This window comes from Heterostelium album (assembly GCF_000004825.1).
Source record: "Heterostelium album PN500 unplaced genomic scaffold PPL_scaffold8, whole genome shotgun sequence".
Taxonomy (NCBI): domain Eukaryota; phylum Evosea; class Eumycetozoa; order Acytosteliales; family Acytosteliaceae; genus Heterostelium; species Heterostelium album.
In genome coordinates, this window is record NW_008805070.1 from 1,031,959 (window position 1) to 1,049,793 (window position 17,835).

General features: G+C 30.0%; 8 protein-coding genes across 8 annotated transcripts; 5 read left to right on the plus strand and 3 right to left on the minus strand.

Moving 5' to 3' along the window:
- Nucleotides 1–501: 501 nt before the first annotated feature.
- Nucleotides 502–2,513, plus strand: PPL_08044 (phosphoenolpyruvate carboxykinase (GTP); the record flags this gene model as incomplete). Its single annotated transcript, XM_020578873.1, has 2 exons — nt 502–728; nt 824–2,513. 2 exons carry the CDS (start codon nt 502–504, stop codon nt 2,511–2,513), a joined length of 1,917 nt encoding a protein of 638 aa, XP_020431337.1.
- Nucleotides 2,514–2,876: 363 nt separating this feature from the next.
- PPL_08045 (uncharacterized protein) lies at nt 2,877–4,680 on the plus strand (the record flags this gene model as incomplete). The annotated part of the gene is made up of 5 exons (XM_020578874.1): nt 2,877–3,077; nt 3,160–3,213; nt 3,283–3,558; nt 3,660–4,082; nt 4,171–4,680. 5 exons carry the CDS (start codon nt 2,877–2,879, stop codon nt 4,678–4,680), a joined length of 1,464 nt encoding a protein of 487 aa, XP_020431338.1.
- A 157-nt stretch (nt 4,681–4,837) lies between these two features.
- On the plus strand, nt 4,838–5,793 carry PPL_08046 (uncharacterized protein; the record flags this gene model as incomplete). Its single annotated transcript, XM_020578875.1, has 3 exons — nt 4,838–4,882; nt 4,955–5,237; nt 5,318–5,793. 3 exons carry the CDS (start codon nt 4,838–4,840, stop codon nt 5,791–5,793), a joined length of 804 nt encoding a protein of 267 aa, XP_020431339.1.
- A 791-nt stretch (nt 5,794–6,584) lies between these two features.
- Nucleotides 6,585–8,422, plus strand: PPL_08047 (uncharacterized protein; the record flags this gene model as incomplete). The annotated part of the gene is made up of 2 exons (XM_020578876.1): nt 6,585–6,879; nt 6,987–8,422. 2 exons carry the CDS (start codon nt 6,585–6,587, stop codon nt 8,420–8,422), a joined length of 1,731 nt encoding a protein of 576 aa, XP_020431340.1.
- Nucleotides 8,423–8,710: 288 nt separating this feature from the next.
- psmD8-2 (CSN8/PSMD8/EIF3K family protein) lies at nt 8,711–9,751 on the plus strand (the record flags this gene model as incomplete). The annotated part of the gene is made up of 4 exons (XM_020578877.1): nt 8,711–8,891; nt 8,979–9,222; nt 9,318–9,440; nt 9,514–9,751. 4 exons carry the CDS (start codon nt 8,711–8,713, stop codon nt 9,749–9,751), a joined length of 786 nt encoding a protein of 261 aa, XP_020431341.1.
- A 417-nt stretch (nt 9,752–10,168) lies between these two features.
- srp14-2 (signal recognition particle 14 kDa protein) lies at nt 10,169–10,594 on the minus strand (the record flags this gene model as incomplete). Its single annotated transcript, XM_020578878.1, has 2 exons — nt 10,169–10,308; nt 10,495–10,594. 2 exons carry the CDS (start codon nt 10,592–10,594, stop codon nt 10,169–10,171), a joined length of 240 nt encoding a protein of 79 aa, XP_020431342.1.
- A 77-nt stretch (nt 10,595–10,671) lies between these two features.
- Nucleotides 10,672–15,334, minus strand: PPL_08050 (calcium-binding EGF-like domain-containing protein; the record flags this gene model as incomplete). The annotated part of the gene is made up of 19 exons (XM_020578879.1): nt 10,672–10,687; nt 11,272–11,384; nt 11,524–12,491; nt 12,557–12,802; nt 12,866–12,970; nt 12,992–13,105; nt 13,158–13,240; nt 13,304–13,439; nt 13,652–13,743; nt 13,793–13,915; nt 13,981–14,043; nt 14,103–14,183; nt 14,241–14,300; nt 14,355–14,438; nt 14,495–14,647; nt 14,705–14,776; nt 14,831–15,010; nt 15,063–15,189; nt 15,313–15,334. 19 exons carry the CDS (start codon nt 15,332–15,334, stop codon nt 10,672–10,674), a joined length of 2,838 nt encoding a protein of 945 aa, XP_020431343.1.
- A 315-nt stretch (nt 15,335–15,649) lies between these two features.
- PPL_08051 (uncharacterized protein) lies at nt 15,650–17,789 on the minus strand (the record flags this gene model as incomplete). The annotated part of the gene is made up of 5 exons (XM_020578880.1): nt 15,650–16,647; nt 16,721–16,963; nt 17,028–17,267; nt 17,328–17,384; nt 17,676–17,789. Coding segments are annotated over 5 exons (1,650 nt in total), but the record flags the coding sequence as incomplete, so codon positions are not given.
- Between the last annotated feature and the right edge of the window lie 46 nt (nt 17,790–17,835).

Here is a 17,835-nt window from a genome sequence, read left to right on the forward strand (position 1 = left end):
CAATCATGATAACCTACCTATTTTAACACTCATTTTGACATTCTATCACTTTAATAATAATACATCATACACAAACATATTAGTTTGACAAAAATAAAATAAAATAAAATAATAAAAAAAAATAAAATCAAAAAAGAAACACTGATTTTTCTGATCTTATTTATATTACCACCCATTTTTATATTAAAAATTAGGTGGGTGGTCAATTGAATCACCCTTACTTAATTATTTACACTAACACCTAACAAATACACAAACTAAATTGCCAATAGATAGTTTATTTGTACACTTTTAATTGTTTAAATATCGAAAAAATATTATATATTATATATTTACTCAATTCAATTTAAAATATAATACAAAGCACATAAAAGACAACAATTCAATTTAGAATAATATTACCTTTTCTATCTCAAATTAATAATAAATTTAGTTTTATATATTTATTTGTATTATATTAATTAAAATTAAAAAAAAAATAGTGAAATTAAAAAAAAAAAAATGTTAAGACTTTTTAAATCAGCAAGTTCAACTTCACTACATTCCAACATTGGTTTAGTGTCGTCAGCAACACCATTCAGTAGTTTTCAGCGTCGTTTCTTCTCACTCGAGAGTTTGAAACAGAAAACAAAGAATCAAAAGTTGATCAATTGGGTAGAGGAACAAGCTAAACTGTGTCAACCAGATAAGATCTATGTCTGTGATGGTTCAGAGGAAGAATATACTGGGTTTGTATCATTCATGCGTCCAAACTCTACAACAACAACAACAACAACTATATAGATTAGATTGTTAACTTATCATTTCTTTATATTTTCTTTAGATTCTGTAATGATATGATTAAAGCAGGTGTTCTAACAAAACTTAATAGTAAGAGACCAAACAGTTATTTGGCTAGATCGGATCCAGGTGATGTTGCTCGTGTCGAATCACGTACCTACATCTGCACCAAGAACAAAGAGGATGCTGGTCCCAACAATAATTGGGTAGATCCCAAGGAAATGAAGCAAACATTGAAGCCACTCTTCTCTGGCTCGATGAAGGGTCGTACCATGTATGTGATGCCATTCAGTATGGGTCCATTGGGTTCGCCAATCTCACACATCGGTGTACAAGTTACCGATTCGCCATTCGTCGTCTGTAATATGCGTATCATGACACGAATGGGTCAAGATGTTCTCAAGGCACTCGATAATGGTGCTGATTTCGTCGAATGTTTACACACGGTCGGTGCTCCACTTGCCCCGGGCGTCGAAGATTCCAAGTGGCCGTGCAACTCCACCAAATACATCGTGCACTACCCAGAGGATCGCGCCATCGCCAGTTTCGGATCGGGTTACGGTGGTAACGCCTTGCTCGGAAAGAAGTGTTTCTCGTTGAGAATTGCATCGTCGATGGCCAAGAAAGACGGTTGGCTCGCCGAGCACATGTTGATTCTCGGTATCACCAATCCAAAGGGTGAGAAGCGTTACATTGCCGCTGCATTCCCATCGGCCTGTGGAAAGACAAATCTCGCCATGATGCTGCCAACCATTCCAGGCTGGAAGATCGAAACGATCGGTGACGACATTGCCTGGATGAAATTTGGTAGCGACGGTCGTCTCTACGCTATCAACCCAGAGAATGGAATGTTTGGTGTGGCACCGGGTACCTCTGCCAGTTCCAACCCGAACGCACTCGAGACCATCTCTAGAAATTCGATATTCACAAACGTTGCACTCACCCCCGATAACGATGTCTGGTGGGAGGGTCTCGGACCTGCACCTGCCAAGGCCATCGACTGGACCGGTCGCGATTGGACACCATCTTCCGGACGTCCTGCCGCCCATCCAAACTCGCGTTTCACAGCACCAATGTCACAGTGTCCCTCGGTCGATCCATCGTGGTCGAACCCCAAGGGTGTGCCAATCTCTGCCATCATTTTCGGTGGACGTAGATCGTCGACCATTCCACTGGTCTACCAGGCATTCGACTGGAAACACGGAACTTTCATGGGTGCTTCCACCGCTTCAGAACTGACCGCTGCCGCCGAGGGAACCCTAGGTGCATTGCGTCACGATCCATTCGCCATGCTTCCGTTCTGTGGTTACAATATGGCCGACTACTTTGACCACTGGCTCTCGATGGAGAACCGCACCAACAAGACATCGAACTTGCCAAAGATCTTCTATGTCAACTGGTTCCGTAAGAACAAGCAAGGTAAATTCTTGTGGCCAGGATTCGGTGAGAACTCACGTGTTCTCAAGTGGATCTTTGAGCGTTGCGCTGCCAAAGGTGAAGAGGGTGCTGAGGTCACACCAATCGGTTACATCCCATCGAACGGTTCACTCGATCTGAACGGTTTGGATATCTCAAAGGACAGCATGCGTGAATTGTTTACCATCGAAAAGAAAGAGTGGTTGAACGATCTTCAAAGCATGAAAAAGTACGTTGCGCAATTCGGTGATCGTTTACCAAAGGAAATTTCAAATCAAATGAATGAACTTGAAAAGAGATTAAATGATGACAATTAAATTATATTCAAACAAAAAAGAAACTAAATAATAATAATAATAATGATAATAGCTATTCTTTTTAAAGAGAAGATCACAATCAAAAATTACATTGATGATAATATTAACAATACAAATAAATATGTACAAAATTAAATTCTAAATAATCAAATATTTTATTTGCAATCGATTGCAGATTTGAGGGTATTAGGATTCATAGCAATAAAAAAAAATTGCCTTTTTCTGATAAAATTTTTTGCTCATAATTAAAATGGAACTTGAGCTAAACTCACCCCTCAAGATCTTTTTTTTTTGAGTCATTTGATCAATGTAAATTATTTATCATATTATTGAATATTGTAATTATATATATATACTTATAAAATGGCAACATTAAGTGTACCAACAAGACATCTTATTCATTTAAAGAGTATCAATAAAGCAGAGAATCTACTCGATCATACCTATAAAGCAACAGGAACATATGAAATTGGTAGAGGATCACTTGGTATAAGTGAAAAGAAATGTTCAAGAAAACAAATATTAATTAAATTAGATGAACACTCAAATTATTATTTAATTTCAGTATGTTTTTAATTATTAATCTCTTATTATAACATATTATGAGAATCAAAAACTAATTTTACAATTATATATATATGTATAGAATGGAATCAATCCATCTTATTTAAAGAAATATGATAAAGATTATTTCGTACAGGTATGAATCATTTTATAATTTATAATCATAGTGTGTGTTTATTAATAAGAAACATTTAAATCTATATAGATGACAAAAGATGAAGAATATGTGTTGGAGGACGGTGATTCATTCTCAATGCTCTATGAAATGTTGACTTTCACTGTTGTCATTGAAGTTAATACAGAATTTGTTGACTATAGTAAAAAAACAAGTAGCAGCACTGCTTCAACCACTACTAGTAGCAATAACAAGAGAAAGGATATCGATGATAATAATGATGATGATACTAATGAAAAAGATACAAATACAAAGAAACAAAAAAGTTTACCAGAATGTCCATATGGAAAAAGTTGTTATAGAAAGGTAAATATCTTAGTAGCTTATAAGTAAACTAAATACACTTTATATTTTTGGATATTGTATTGATAATGATTTATTCAATTTCACAAATAAAATATATATAGAATGAAGAGCACTTTAAAGAATTCTCACATCCATGGAAAGATACAAAGGATAGCAAAGATGAAAAGAAAACAACAACGACAACTACCACAGCAACAAACAAGAAAGATGATAGTAAAGATAAAAATGGTGCTGCAAGTTCAACTACTTCCACAACATCTGCTACTGCTAAGCCAACTACCACCGCCACCTCATCCTCCACCACCACAGCAACAACAACAACAACAACAACAACATCACCACCATCAACATCAACTGCATCTGCAACAAATAATGGTAGTACCAATGGTAGTAACAATGGTAAACCAAACTATAAAAAGAAGAAGCAAGTCAGTAGTAACAAACAAAGATCATTGTACTTCCCATTTATCTCTACATTTGTTTATAATTTTAAAGTAGATATTGCAACTGATATTGCAATTACTGTATGTATTATAAATCGATTCATTAATGAAGAACCCTATCTTTATTAATATAAATTTACAACAATAATAATAATAATAATAATTATAGGAAATAAAATCATATTTAGAATTTCACAAGGAAGAAGATGATATTAAACTGATAATGTGTATAGATAAATCGATTTATAACGATAGCATTGCAACGAAGCTAACGAAAGGTGTTGGAGATGAACGATTCTCGATTGTACAATGTGATAGTGCCACTTCGGTGGAGCAGTTCAATGTCGGCTGTAGATTTGTTGCTAGCGAGACTACATGGCGACTGAAACGAACACCACAGAACAAACAGCTCTACGATATCATTGGCGAGGCCACTTTCGATGCCGAGGTCAAACAACGATATCCAAAGCCTGGTACCGCCGGTAACATCTATGCAGTGCCAATCAAGGATCAACAGTCAAAGGCTGCCAAGGAATTCAACATCGATGCCATATTCCTCACCATTGGACCAAACATGAACGATAAGAAATCAAACTACATCGAAGACATAGATGATGCCACACCACTCTTAACTCAAACCTATCAATCTTTATTCTCGAAATTAGACAACTATGATTAATTAAATTAATTTAAACATTACAAACAAAAAAAAAAACAAATTGTTTTTTTTTAATAAAATCATTTGTCCAATTATAACTTTAATAAAAATTAAAACTACTGTATTGGTTTATTGTTTAACTTTATTGTTTTATAGTTAGTTAGTTAGTTAGCTAGTTATGTGGAAAAGAAAGAAAGATATTGAAGGTGTTTCAAATGCAAGTGTATGTATTATTTTCTTTTAATAATATAGATGATGTTAGTGTTATATAAACTAATACAATTATGTTGTTAAGATTGTAGCATTGAAATCAAGTGTATTAAATGAAGAGAGAAATGCATTGAGTAAAGATGAATCATATACAGAGAGACCTAATAAATCATTAAAAGCAATACTACATAGGAACAGTAATAACAATGATAGTGGTAAAGATAATGATAAAGATAAATCAACAAATAGAGGTATAGATGAAAGAAATCAAAAGGATTTAGATGACATCAAAGATGAACAAGATAGACTATCATATGAAAATGCACAAAGAATATTAAAAGAGAAAGCAAAAATATATGAACAATTAGGTAAGTTTGGTTAGAGAATTTATAAGATATAAACGATAATGATTGTTGTTGCTAATCTATTATTATAATTATTCTTATAGTTGGAGGTAAACATGAGAAACCGATTGACTTTTTAAATATAAATAATGAAGATAATAGCATTGATTTTCATCAAAAGATCGTTGATAACGAGAAAGAACAAGAGTTACAACAAGAGAAAGAGAAACAACAACATCGACAACAGCAGCAGTATGAAAAGTTACCAGATGATATGTATCATCCTGATATAGAGAGAGAAAGAATGAGAAGACTATGGGAGAGTCAATCAACTGACGACCTAGAGGAGATCGACAGAAAAGAAGCAGAGGCGAAAGAAAAGAAGATTGCATCGATGATCAAAGATCAAGAGGCTACAAAGTTGAATCGTACCAAACATCAAGACGCGAAAGAGAAAGAGCAACAACAGCAACAAAGTAGATTGAAACAAATAGAACTACTCAAAAAACAAGCACTTTTGAAACAGAAATTGGCTGCCTCACAACAGAAACAACAACAACAAAAGGACAAACCATTATAGATATTGTGTGTACAAATACAGTGCAAATACATGACTGAGAACGATATGAGCAAGCCCATACCATGGTGTTCCGGTCCCTCTAGATAAATTAGTTTAATCAATTATGCGGTCAACGTGTGACCGCAGAAAGAGATTAAGCTTTCTAGAACAGATACTACACATGATCAAAGCAAATTGCTTTGAGAAGTGATTTGTTAGAATCGATGACATCGCACATAAATCCTATTTTTTGGTCATTTCACCAATAATCAATAAAAACAAAGTATTTATGCTATTGTTATTAACAAATGCACTCCTCTGCCAAAATCATAGTAAATATATATATATTTAGTTTTTTTTATCTTTTTTTTTATAAAAATATTTGGTTTGTAATGTTAGGAATACTACTAGCCTTAAAATCATTCTAATGTCAGTCGGACAGAAAATTCCTAGATTCTTCCGTATTTATAGCGCCTTCTTGCCATCTTTAACACAACGAGAAAGAGACTCTATGGAAAATACGAATGGAATATTAACAATATTTAAAAAGATAGTTGTGTGCTTTTATTTCATTTTTGATCCACTGTATTCATATTATGGTTATCGTTCGTTTTTTGGTCCAAAAAATCCTAATGACCACAATCTATAAAAATCTGGGTGTTTTTGTCATATGACAAAAATTTTGGCATAACAAAGAGCAGACACCCCCTTTTCAGTTCAAATTTTACAAAAAAATATTTTGTGAAGTTTTGGACTGAAATCTATAATATTATTTATTTTAAATTCGTCTAACTATCAAATTATTTACCAAAATGACATCAAGTTGTTCTAGACATCAGAAATCATATAGATTTATATGTTATCAATGCAATCAGTTAATGTGTGCATTGTGCATTACAAAACACAATAAGAATCACAATGATCATGCCAATCAATTAGATCATATCAAAGAAATAAAACAATCATTAGATAATCTACGTAGTATTGATGTCCCTCGGCAAAATGATAATAATGATGATAAACATGAACAACCAACTTTAAAAAAACAAAAACTAGATAGCATAGTTGATAATGATAATAAAAATAAAAAGAAAAATAAAGATAGAAGTAAAAATAAAAAAAAGATAATAATGATGATAATGATAATAATATTAATAATAATAATAATAATAATGATGAGGATGATTGTCATTCTTATTTTTCAAAAAGAATAGAATCAATTTGGAACACATTGAAATCAGATACTTCAAGATATGAGAGTTTAACACTGACAGAGAATGAAATCACACAACATTTTAAACAACTTTATGATTACATTGCAATGGAAGAATACAAGTTAAAGAAATCAATAATAGCCACCAAAGACATTATTGAACATCAACTCAATAATTATATCAATGAATTAAAACATTTAAATAGTATTATAGATTTAAATAATAACTTTAATAACATCAAACAAAATAGTAATTATAATAGTAAAGAAGTTGTAAAAAATGAAATGAAAATAGAGAATACAACTGAGCAATATTCATTAGAATCAATATTGAAATCAATATCATCATGTTCAACATTACAGTCATTCATCGATGATAATAATCAAACATTGTTCAGTAATCAGATGATCGATGACCATCCATCAGTTCAAGAGCAATTAGAACAATATGATAACGATTCATTATCATTATTATTGGATACAATTTATAAATACAACGATAGATTCCAACCAACAGCAACTGATAGAATCACTGATAATACTATAAGCAGATTGTATACACAACGACCAGATTTTAAACAACTTGATTCAATCATACAACAATCAATTACTCTTTTAACAGACAACACAACATCATATATTTTTTCAACACCCTCTTTTAGTGGAGCAGCAACACTCATCAACCTATCAAATAATAATACAGTGGAACAATTCAGTATTGACTTTGATTTTAGTGGAACATACAGTTCGATTGTTGCAGTTGGTGAATATATCTATGTATTCGGTGGTTATAACGATCCAAAGAAATGGATGAAATTCTCAATCAAATCGAAATCAGTTGAGCATATCGGTGATATCGTAGGAATCGATGTTAGTTGTGATTTATCAGCTTGTTATGATGGTAAAGATCATATCTATTTGGTGGGAGATAAACAAGAGATCGATCGATTCAATATCAATACGATGAAGTTTGAGATATATCATAAATTTACAACAATCAAATATGGAAAATTCAGTCAAGTATTATCATTAATGATCTTCAAAGGTTCATTGTATATAGTTGGATTAGAGAACAATATGGTATTTCAAATCGATTTGACAAGAAAAACTTTAAAACCACATATAATTGGCTGTAAACCATTCACAGCTTGTCACGATGACAATGGAAACCTCTACACAAACGAATATTCCAAAAAACAAATCACCAAATACAATGTTGAAAGCAAACAAGTCGATACCATTGATATTCCAGAAATAGGTGATGAACTTAATTTGATGTATCACCGAGAGTCACCATTTTCAAGCTTTATCTATTCATTTGGTGGTTGTGATTGTGGTAATTTCAAATATTCAATTGAATCCAACAAATGCGAGCCATTCTTTGAAGAGGATACATTCTGTAGGCATATAAGTGGATCCGTATCAATCAAATTTTAATAATCAATAAACTATTAATTTAATTCAAAAAAAAAAAAAAAAATGATCATTAATTTTTTTTAAAATTTAATTTAATTTAAATTTGTGTGTTTTTTTTTTTTTTTTGATTTGAAGATCACTTTTTAAAAAATTACACTTTTTTTTTATTATTATTATTAATTTTATATTTGTAAAAAGAATACTTTATATTATATATATTTCATTTTTTTTATTACCCTTTTTATTTGTACACACTACACCCACATACTTTTATATTATATATATAAATAGATTTTAGATTAATCGAATATGGATATCACACAAGTTCAAAAGAACTTTACTCATTTCAAACAGTTGGCTGAACAACCAAATCCAGATGTTAATAAAGCCAAAGAACTATTGAATCATCTAAAGATCGATTTGATTCATCTGTCTTCACCAACACAATCCGATCACAGTGAAAAAGTAGTGAAAGAATGTTTACTAGCAAGTAAGTAATATAAATTAAATGTTTAGTTCAAAAATAAAATAAACAAAACTAAACTTAACAACTAAATTATTTATTCGACTTTTATAGGAGATATTTTAGAAATAGCTGCATTATATAGTGTAAAGGTTAGAGATATCAGTGCATTCGAAAGATTCTATGCACAGTTGACCACTTTCTATCAGGACTACAAGAAATATATTCAACCATCGGCACTACAATATAACATCATTGGATTGCATTTGATGAAGTGTTTGGCAACTCAAAATGCACCAAAGTTCCACTCAGAGTTAGAGTTGATACCATTCGACATGTTAAGTAATCCATTCATCAAGTATGTTAACTATCTATACCACAGCTGTAATCCATTTAGCATCCACACACACATATAATATTTACATTCAATATTTTCTTTTATCAAATAATCAGATTCCCATTGTTGGTCGAGAAATCCATTGCAGAGGGTAGCTATCAAAAGGTATTGTCATCTAGATCACAAGTGCCATCGGAGCATTATCTTGTCTTTATTGATTTACTTTCAAATTCTATGAGGTAAGTTAGTTATGATTATCATTTATAATTTATATCGTTTTTAAATTAGTTTACTAATATATATATATAATAGAGAGGATATTGCTAATTGTATTGAAAGATCATTTAAATATCTTACATTGAAGGAAGCACAAAAGGTATTGCAAGTTGCAAGTCTAGACCAATTGAGCGAATATATTAAAAAGAGAGGTTGGAAGGTAGATGGTGACAAGATTCTCTTTGACTCTGGTCCCCAACAAATTGAAATCCCATCCACCCAACTCATTCACCAAACTATTCACTATGCTAAGGAACTTGAAAGAATTGTATAAATCAAAAGACAACATTACAAAACATCATCATCATCATCATCATCATAACAACAACAATAACATAACACTACACCCCAACAACAATATCTTATACTATAATAAACCAAAAGAATAATTTCAAAATCAAAACAGTATAAATAAAATATAACAAACATTAAATAGATTTAAAAAAAAAAAAATTAGTTTCAATTTGGTGGTTTAATATATATAATATAATAGGTTATAGAATCTACACTTTATTATTTGCTCTTTTTACGGCAGCGGGTTGTTTCTTCTCTTTCTTTTCTTTTGGTTCTTTCTTTAAATTATCTGCGCTGATCAGAAGTACATTTCTGATACTCTGTTGAAATGAAACTATATCTTTGGCTAAAACCTGTCAAAAGTAATAAAACAATGTTAGTCACACATATTCGTTGATCAATTAATTCTAGTCTTTCTCTCAACACCTACTACTGTTGAAATCTTTTTTTTATAACCATCTGTGGCTCTAATTAAACATTTTGGTTCTTTTTCGTGCTCTGGTACTTTGTCTTCTCCTTTTTTATCTGCAGGTATATCTAGATTGAGTGAATTCAATTGAAATAAGGTATTAATCATCACAATATACTTATTGGGTATTTGATCAATAGTGAATTGACTACTATGATGCATTGATTAACAAAATCTATCAATCTTATCATCTATTAAACAAATATTGATCAAATAGTAATGTTTGGTGGTTGAAAATGAATGAATAAACCTACATCTCTTTACTGTAACCCAAACACTTCCGCTTGCTCTCTTTGATTGATACAGCTTGGTTAGCGCATTTAAAAATGAGTTATTATCTTCATACAATGTCATTTTCTATATCTTTAATATTGTTTTATTTTTTTTTGATTTGTTGTTGTTGATGGATGTCAATGAATGATTAAACTTAGTCAAGTAGTAGTAGATCTTTATATATATAATATATTAAATCAATCGATACATATAAAAATAATAAGAAACAACAAAATAAAAATAAATATTTTTTAATTTTAAAAAATAATTTATTATTTTAAAAAAATTGATCATTTTTTTTATGTTTTGATGGTCACACAAAAAAAGTCAACACACAATTGTTAATATTTCTTTAGTTTAGTTTTTATTCACAATCATAAGTGATAATTTATATTTAATAGCTTCACAATTAATTAATAATTAAGCTATTATTTTTATTTTTTATTAAAATATATATATATTAGATTTGCAAATTAACCATGATCGTTAATACCTAATTTAGTAAAAGTTTAATAATTTTTTATTTGGTTATTGACACACCATAAACTTTGAAAACAAAAATAAAAAATTAATTTAGTTCAAACAACTGCTTGCTAATTTTATAAGAATCGAAAAATAGAAATTATAATTATTTTTTTTCAAATCACAACCACCAACTCCCATTAAACCATTTGCAAAGCATTTCAGTCTTTCTTAAAAGGAAATGAATTGGTTACCTTTGTTGGGTTTAGTTTGGTTCATAAAAGAAATTGTCTTACTTTGATGCTTTATAACAAGTCTTTATCATGTAATCGTAAACGTCCGCCGTCCGGCAAGAAGTTGACATAGTTAACTTCGAATAATCTGTGGATTCAGGGTCACAATCGTGATTCTGATGAAACAAAAACATTCCTGAGGTGAGTCACGTTGACTTGCCTTACGCCTGACCCGGACGATTCGCAACAACCAAAACCATTCCCCTTTTAATTATTTTTACAACATTTATAAGTACATATTTATTATTCATTTACTTTTAATTTTGATAGTTTTTTTTCTACTTTAACATTTTGTTTGCGGAATTTTCTATTTTTAACTGTGTATATGGTTGCACCAGTCACAGCAGCAACAACGATTACTACAACTGGTACGATGATAGCGACCAACTTCATTGATGATGACGTGGATTCTTTGCAATCGGTTGGTTCACTGGATCGGTCAACCAGAACAGAAAAATCAGGATCGATAATAGTTGTTTGACTCTGTGGCATGTTGATTCCAATAATAACTGATTGAGTACTGTTGGTTGTCGAGTTACTGATGATCTCATTCAACGAGTAAGCAGGTCGGTTATCTGACAAAACATAATCCAAGAATCTTCCGAAATAGGTGACACCATCCTTGGTAATCGTTAAGTACTGTAAGTTATGAAGTTGATCGAATTGTTGATTCTCTTGAATATCTGATTTACATTTATCTTCCAACTGATCGTATTTCATCTCTGTCTGTAGGAGTACTCTTAGTGTATTTAAATTCGAGGTGAATAACCGGCCACTAATTGTAATTGACAACTTCAAAGAGTTGGCGGGATAAGTGATGACCCTTCCACCAAATGATATATCCTCGGTAGTTTTAAAGCTATCTATATTTACTTCTAAATAACACTGTGAATTGCTGTCATTTAGAATATAATTATAGGTAACAATATCATTACTAAGCGATGTTGAATAGGTCCATTTCGCTTGGTTTACTTGGTAACTCCTTCTGGTCATTCTAAGCTCATCCAATTCTTCAATTGCCACAATGTTGAATTGAAATTGGGAGTTGTCTGAAACGACGTTTATGTTTGGGGATGTTGAGTTTGGTTGGAGTACAACAACAGGATATAATTCGGACTGACAGTTGATACCACCATAGCCAGTGTTACATACACAGATATTATTAACACATTTTCCATTAGCTTTACAAATATCATCACAAAAAATTGGAGATTGGTGAGCATCTTATTTATGAACATAAAATAAACATTAGTATTTTTATGACAAACTAATAATTAATCCAACTTACAAATAATTAAAATAGATTTAGATGAAAACATTCTATTGTTTGTTATAACAACGAGATCAGCAAATCCAACTTTTAAAATTCCAGATATATTGCAAAGTATACTTGTATCATTTACATTAATGATAGTACAATTTAATCCATTCACTGTTACTACTACCTGTGTTATATTTTTTTGGAAATAACCAAAAAGCCATAAATCACCACCATCCTCATAAAGTTTTGAAGTGGCTGATACAACTGGTAGGTCTTTAAAGAATGAAAAATTGTTAAAAATAAAATATTAAATAATGGGGATAACATATAAAGTACCTTGAATTTGTAATATTGCGGTCAAAGACTGAATTTCGTTCGTTAAATTCAATAATGGATATCTTGTTGTTGGAAAATTATGAAGTGAACAGGCTAGACTATTGTCTGTTTTCAAAAAAAGTTTACATTCAATTCCATTCACAGATACTGTATAATTCATTGATACATTAAAAGTGCCAACTATATCAACTCTAAATTCTCTTCCATTAATTCCACCATATGCAGTATTTATTTCAGTAACTATAAAATTATTAGTATTTATTATGGTATATCATAATAAATCAATTCTTACCATCAAAGAACCAACTAAAAGTTAATATTTTCGAATAAGTAGTAAAAGAAAAAGTTCCAGTAGATTGATTTTGATTATTAAATCTAACATAAAAAATAATTAATAAAAATTTTTTTAATAATAAATGTTCGGAAAAATAATCTTACATAAAATTGGAATTAGGTATGACCAATGTTACATTATCAATTGGATCCCATCCAAGATTCTTTCCAATAATAGTCATATTCACAGGGTTTGGGTTTTTAGGTGAAAATACAAATTTAGTTGTTTCAATTGTGGGCTCTATTTTGGATATTGATCAATAGAAAGTTTCTTTAAAATCTTATCAAACAAGTACTTACTACATTGGAAGTTAGGAGGAATAGTCAAATCAAACACCATCTGAAATCTACTCCAAGAACAAAAAAAACAATCTGGTATTGATTCAACAGGGGTGTTCCATATCAAAATATTTTTGATATAGCAATAAGACTCTGGTAGAGTTCCATTAATACCCCTAATGTCGTTCAAATAAAAAGGATCCGGAAATAAACCCATCCTAGGATAATCTATAATAGTACCTTCTATTCCTGTGTTTTCAATTGATCTATAGAATTGTTAGTAAAATAATTTGAGTAAATTTCTTTATTATTTACATTGACGACTTAGAATTCAAATCAAACCATTCCAATGGAGGAAATCTTTTAGAAGGGACATCAAACTCTTCATAAAATGAAACATTTTTAATATTGCTTATAAAGTTTGTTTTATGTAGGGTACTATATTATAAAAAATATCAACATTTAAGTCTAGTCTAGTAGTAAATTAATAAAAAAATAATTACAGTGTTTCTATTTTAGTGAAAATCGAAAAATCATTAGGTTCTATAATAGTGTTTTCAATGTACCTATAGTAATAGTAACGGTTAGTAAAATACATTTCTTTAAGATATTCAAAACTATTTACATTAACTGGATTTCAGGTGAATTAATTATTGTAAGATTCGATTTATCTTTTTGATATGAAAGAGGGGTGGATAACACTCGTCTATATAAAAATTAATATTATTATTTTTCAAACTAATATTATGATTTCAATATTTACAATAAAGTTAAATTAGGTAAATCAATTACTATCTCTACAGGTTGAGATACTCTGAGTGACCTAGAGCAAATATTAATTTAGATTTCTTTTGTTATTATTAAATTAAATAATTACAATGTAAAAATATTTGGCACAGTCTCTTTGGTCAAATTAAAAAGGGTGATAGGCATTGGGTTATAATCAGAATATACTAAGATTCTATAAAAATGATTATTAAATCTCATCTTTGTATTAAAAAAAAAAAAATTACTTACAATTGATTTAATGAGTTAAACTTTTGTTTTGGATCAAAAAGAGTTTGAAAGTTCCCACTTATAAAACTAGAATCAATTTGTGAGAAGTAAATAATATTCTTATTGAATATTGTTTGTGGTATATTAGACCCAAATTTACATCTTGACATTATTCTTGAAAAAATGATTTGTTATTAATGAAAAATATTTAAATTAAAAGAAAATACTTACATCATGTTTAAGTTTGGAAAGAAGGTTCCAAAATTAGGTGGTAATACTATAGGGTCATTTAAATCATACACGCTATAATAAAATTAGTATTAATTTATGAAAATAATAATATATTTGTTCACTTACTACAATAACCTCATATTTGCATTGTCATACGAATTCAACTTTTCAAAAAAATTAACTGATGGGTCTGCAACTGGATTGGATGTCCTTAGTATGATTTCTATTAAATTTGGAAAGCTAAGATATGGAATACTAATTGGTTTTCCCTGTGGAATTGGAGTATGTATATAATCGGTCATTGATCTATTGTTTTGTTAGTGTAGTAGTGTAAAATAATAGAATAAAAAAAATTTACATTTGACTAATGCTCTCTTCATTTCCATTTGAAACACATGTTAGGGTTGACGATATTCTACTGCATTCAGTTTCATTTAAAGGCCAACCAAGTTGATATTGCATAGAAATCCATCTTATTGAACTCACTATTTTTAAATAAATTAAATATATATATTTTTTATTTAAAAAAAAAAAAAAAAAAAACTTACGATCAGGTTCCTGTAAAATACAATTATACAAATAAAAATTTAAAAATACAAATAATATACAAATATATTTATTACAAGACATTTTAACATAAAGAATAAAATCAAAATGATTAAAAATCAAATGTAGAGATTATTTATGTATCGGAGCTCCACAAATTTGTGAGATCATTTATAAAGTTAACTTTTTAGTTAAATCTTTCTTCATCCAATAACTTGATATTAATAAGATCTTTTTTTTAAAATTTCTCACACTCACATTAATAATATCTTTTTTTTTGTAACCTTTTTTTGTTTTTTTTATTCCAAAAATTTACCAAAAAAATCCCAAAAACTTGTTGTAATTTAATTATTTTTTAATTAAAGTTAAACTTAATATTAATTTGAATTAAACATTTATTTATTTATTATCCAATCTAGATAGTTTAATTTGAACTTTTTCTTCTTGTCTGATAAATCTATTATGCCTGTGAATGAATATGGCCATACCGACAATAAGAGCAACACCAACAATGACAACAGGAACGATGATTGCTACTAACTTCATTGATTTAGAAGATGACGATGGTGAATCTTCTTTGCAATCTGTTGGTTCACTTGATGGATCAATTAGCACAGAAAAATCAGGGTCTATGATGGTTGTTTGGCTCTGTGGCATGTTGATTCCAATGGTTACCGATTGAGTACTGTTGGTTGTCGAGTTACTGATGATCTCATTCAATGAGTAGGCAGGTCGGTTATCTGATAAAACATAATCCAAGAATCTTCCGAAATAGGTGACACCATCCTTGGTAATCGTTAAGTATTGTAAGTTATGAAGTTGATCGAATTGTTGTTTGTCTCTGATTTCCGATTGACACTTATCTTCGATTGTTTGGTACTTCATCTCGGTCGCAAACAACACCCTCAGTGTATTTAGATTCGAGTTGAATGACCATCCACTTATAGTGATCGATAACTTCAAAGAGTTTGGAGGATAAATAGTTTCAATACCAGCAAAAGTTAAATTCTTGTAGACCTTAAAGTTATCTATATTGACCTCTGTCTTGAACTGTACACTCGAGTCATTTAGAACATATTTATAGTTATCCTTTTCAATATCGGATGACTTTGAATAGTTCCAATTTGATACATTGAAGTGATAGCTACTGAAGACATCTCGGAGATCGTCCAACTCTTGTATTGCAATGATATTGAATTGGAATTGTGTGTTGTTTGAAATTACATTGACGTTGGGTGATGTTGTATTTGGTTGAATTATTACAGTTGGTGTCAATGTAGACTGACAATAATAACCACCAAATCCACTATTACAAACACACTTATTGTTTATACAAATACCATTACTACTACAAGTAGAATTATCAACAATACAATTATTTGGTATATCCAAAGGATCTTTTTTGGTTTTTTTTTTAAAAAAAAAATATTAATAAATAAACATTCATTTATAATATTTATTTATACATACATATAACTAAATAAGAGGATATAAACTCTATATTATTGGTAAATACACTTAAATTTGCAAAACCAGGTGTCAGATTGGTTGTAATAATGCATACTATAACAGTAGAGTTTGCCTTGGTAATAGTACAATTTACATTGTTGACAGTAACGTTTGCCTGAATAATATTATCATGGAAGTACCCATAGAGGGTTAAGTTTCCTCCCGATTCGTAAAGCTTTGATGTTGAAACAACAATAGGTATATCTATAGAATTGTAAAGTTAGAATAAAATTTGGTTTTGTTGTTGATCATTATATATTATAATTACTTTGTATCTTTAAAGTAGTATTAATAGATTGAATTTCATTTGTTACAGTTACTATAGGGTTTCTGATTGTAGGTATAGAACTTAAAGTACAAATCAAAACATTTGGATATATGTCTGCAGGTGAACATGAAACACCATTGATTACAACTAGATAGTCCATTGTAGTATTGAAAGTACCATTGATTTCAACTCGAAGCGATGTTCCTTCAATAATACCAAATGCAGCATTGACAATACTTACTGTAGAAAAAATCTAATTAGTAAATCTTATCAATTATTAATGAAAAATAAATTACATACTATCATAGGCCCATTCGAATGTAAGTTTGGTTGTATTTACAAAAAATGAGAATGATCCTTTAGTTGATTATTATTATTATATCTAAAAAATACAAAAAAGAAAACAATATTAATATTAATTAATCCAGTTTGTATTTTATTTATGAAATCATACATAAAATGTGAATTTGCTGTAACCATTGTCAGATTTGCAATTTTATCCCAACCCAAATTCTTGCCAAAAATATGCATGTTGATTGGATTTGGGTTTATTGGATTGTAAACAAATAAAGTTTTATCTAATCTCGGAACTATTGTTTAAAAGATATTAATAGATATAATTATTAAATTAATAGACTCTTATCATACCACAAACGAAATCAGTTGGAATTTTAACAGAAAATCTATTCTTAAAAAAGGTCCATTTACAATAGAAACAATCTGGTACTGTTGTAAGTGCTGTGCCGGTGAGATCGATATCTTCTAAATAACAAAAAGACTCTGGCAACTCGCTTATATTTGGATTGTC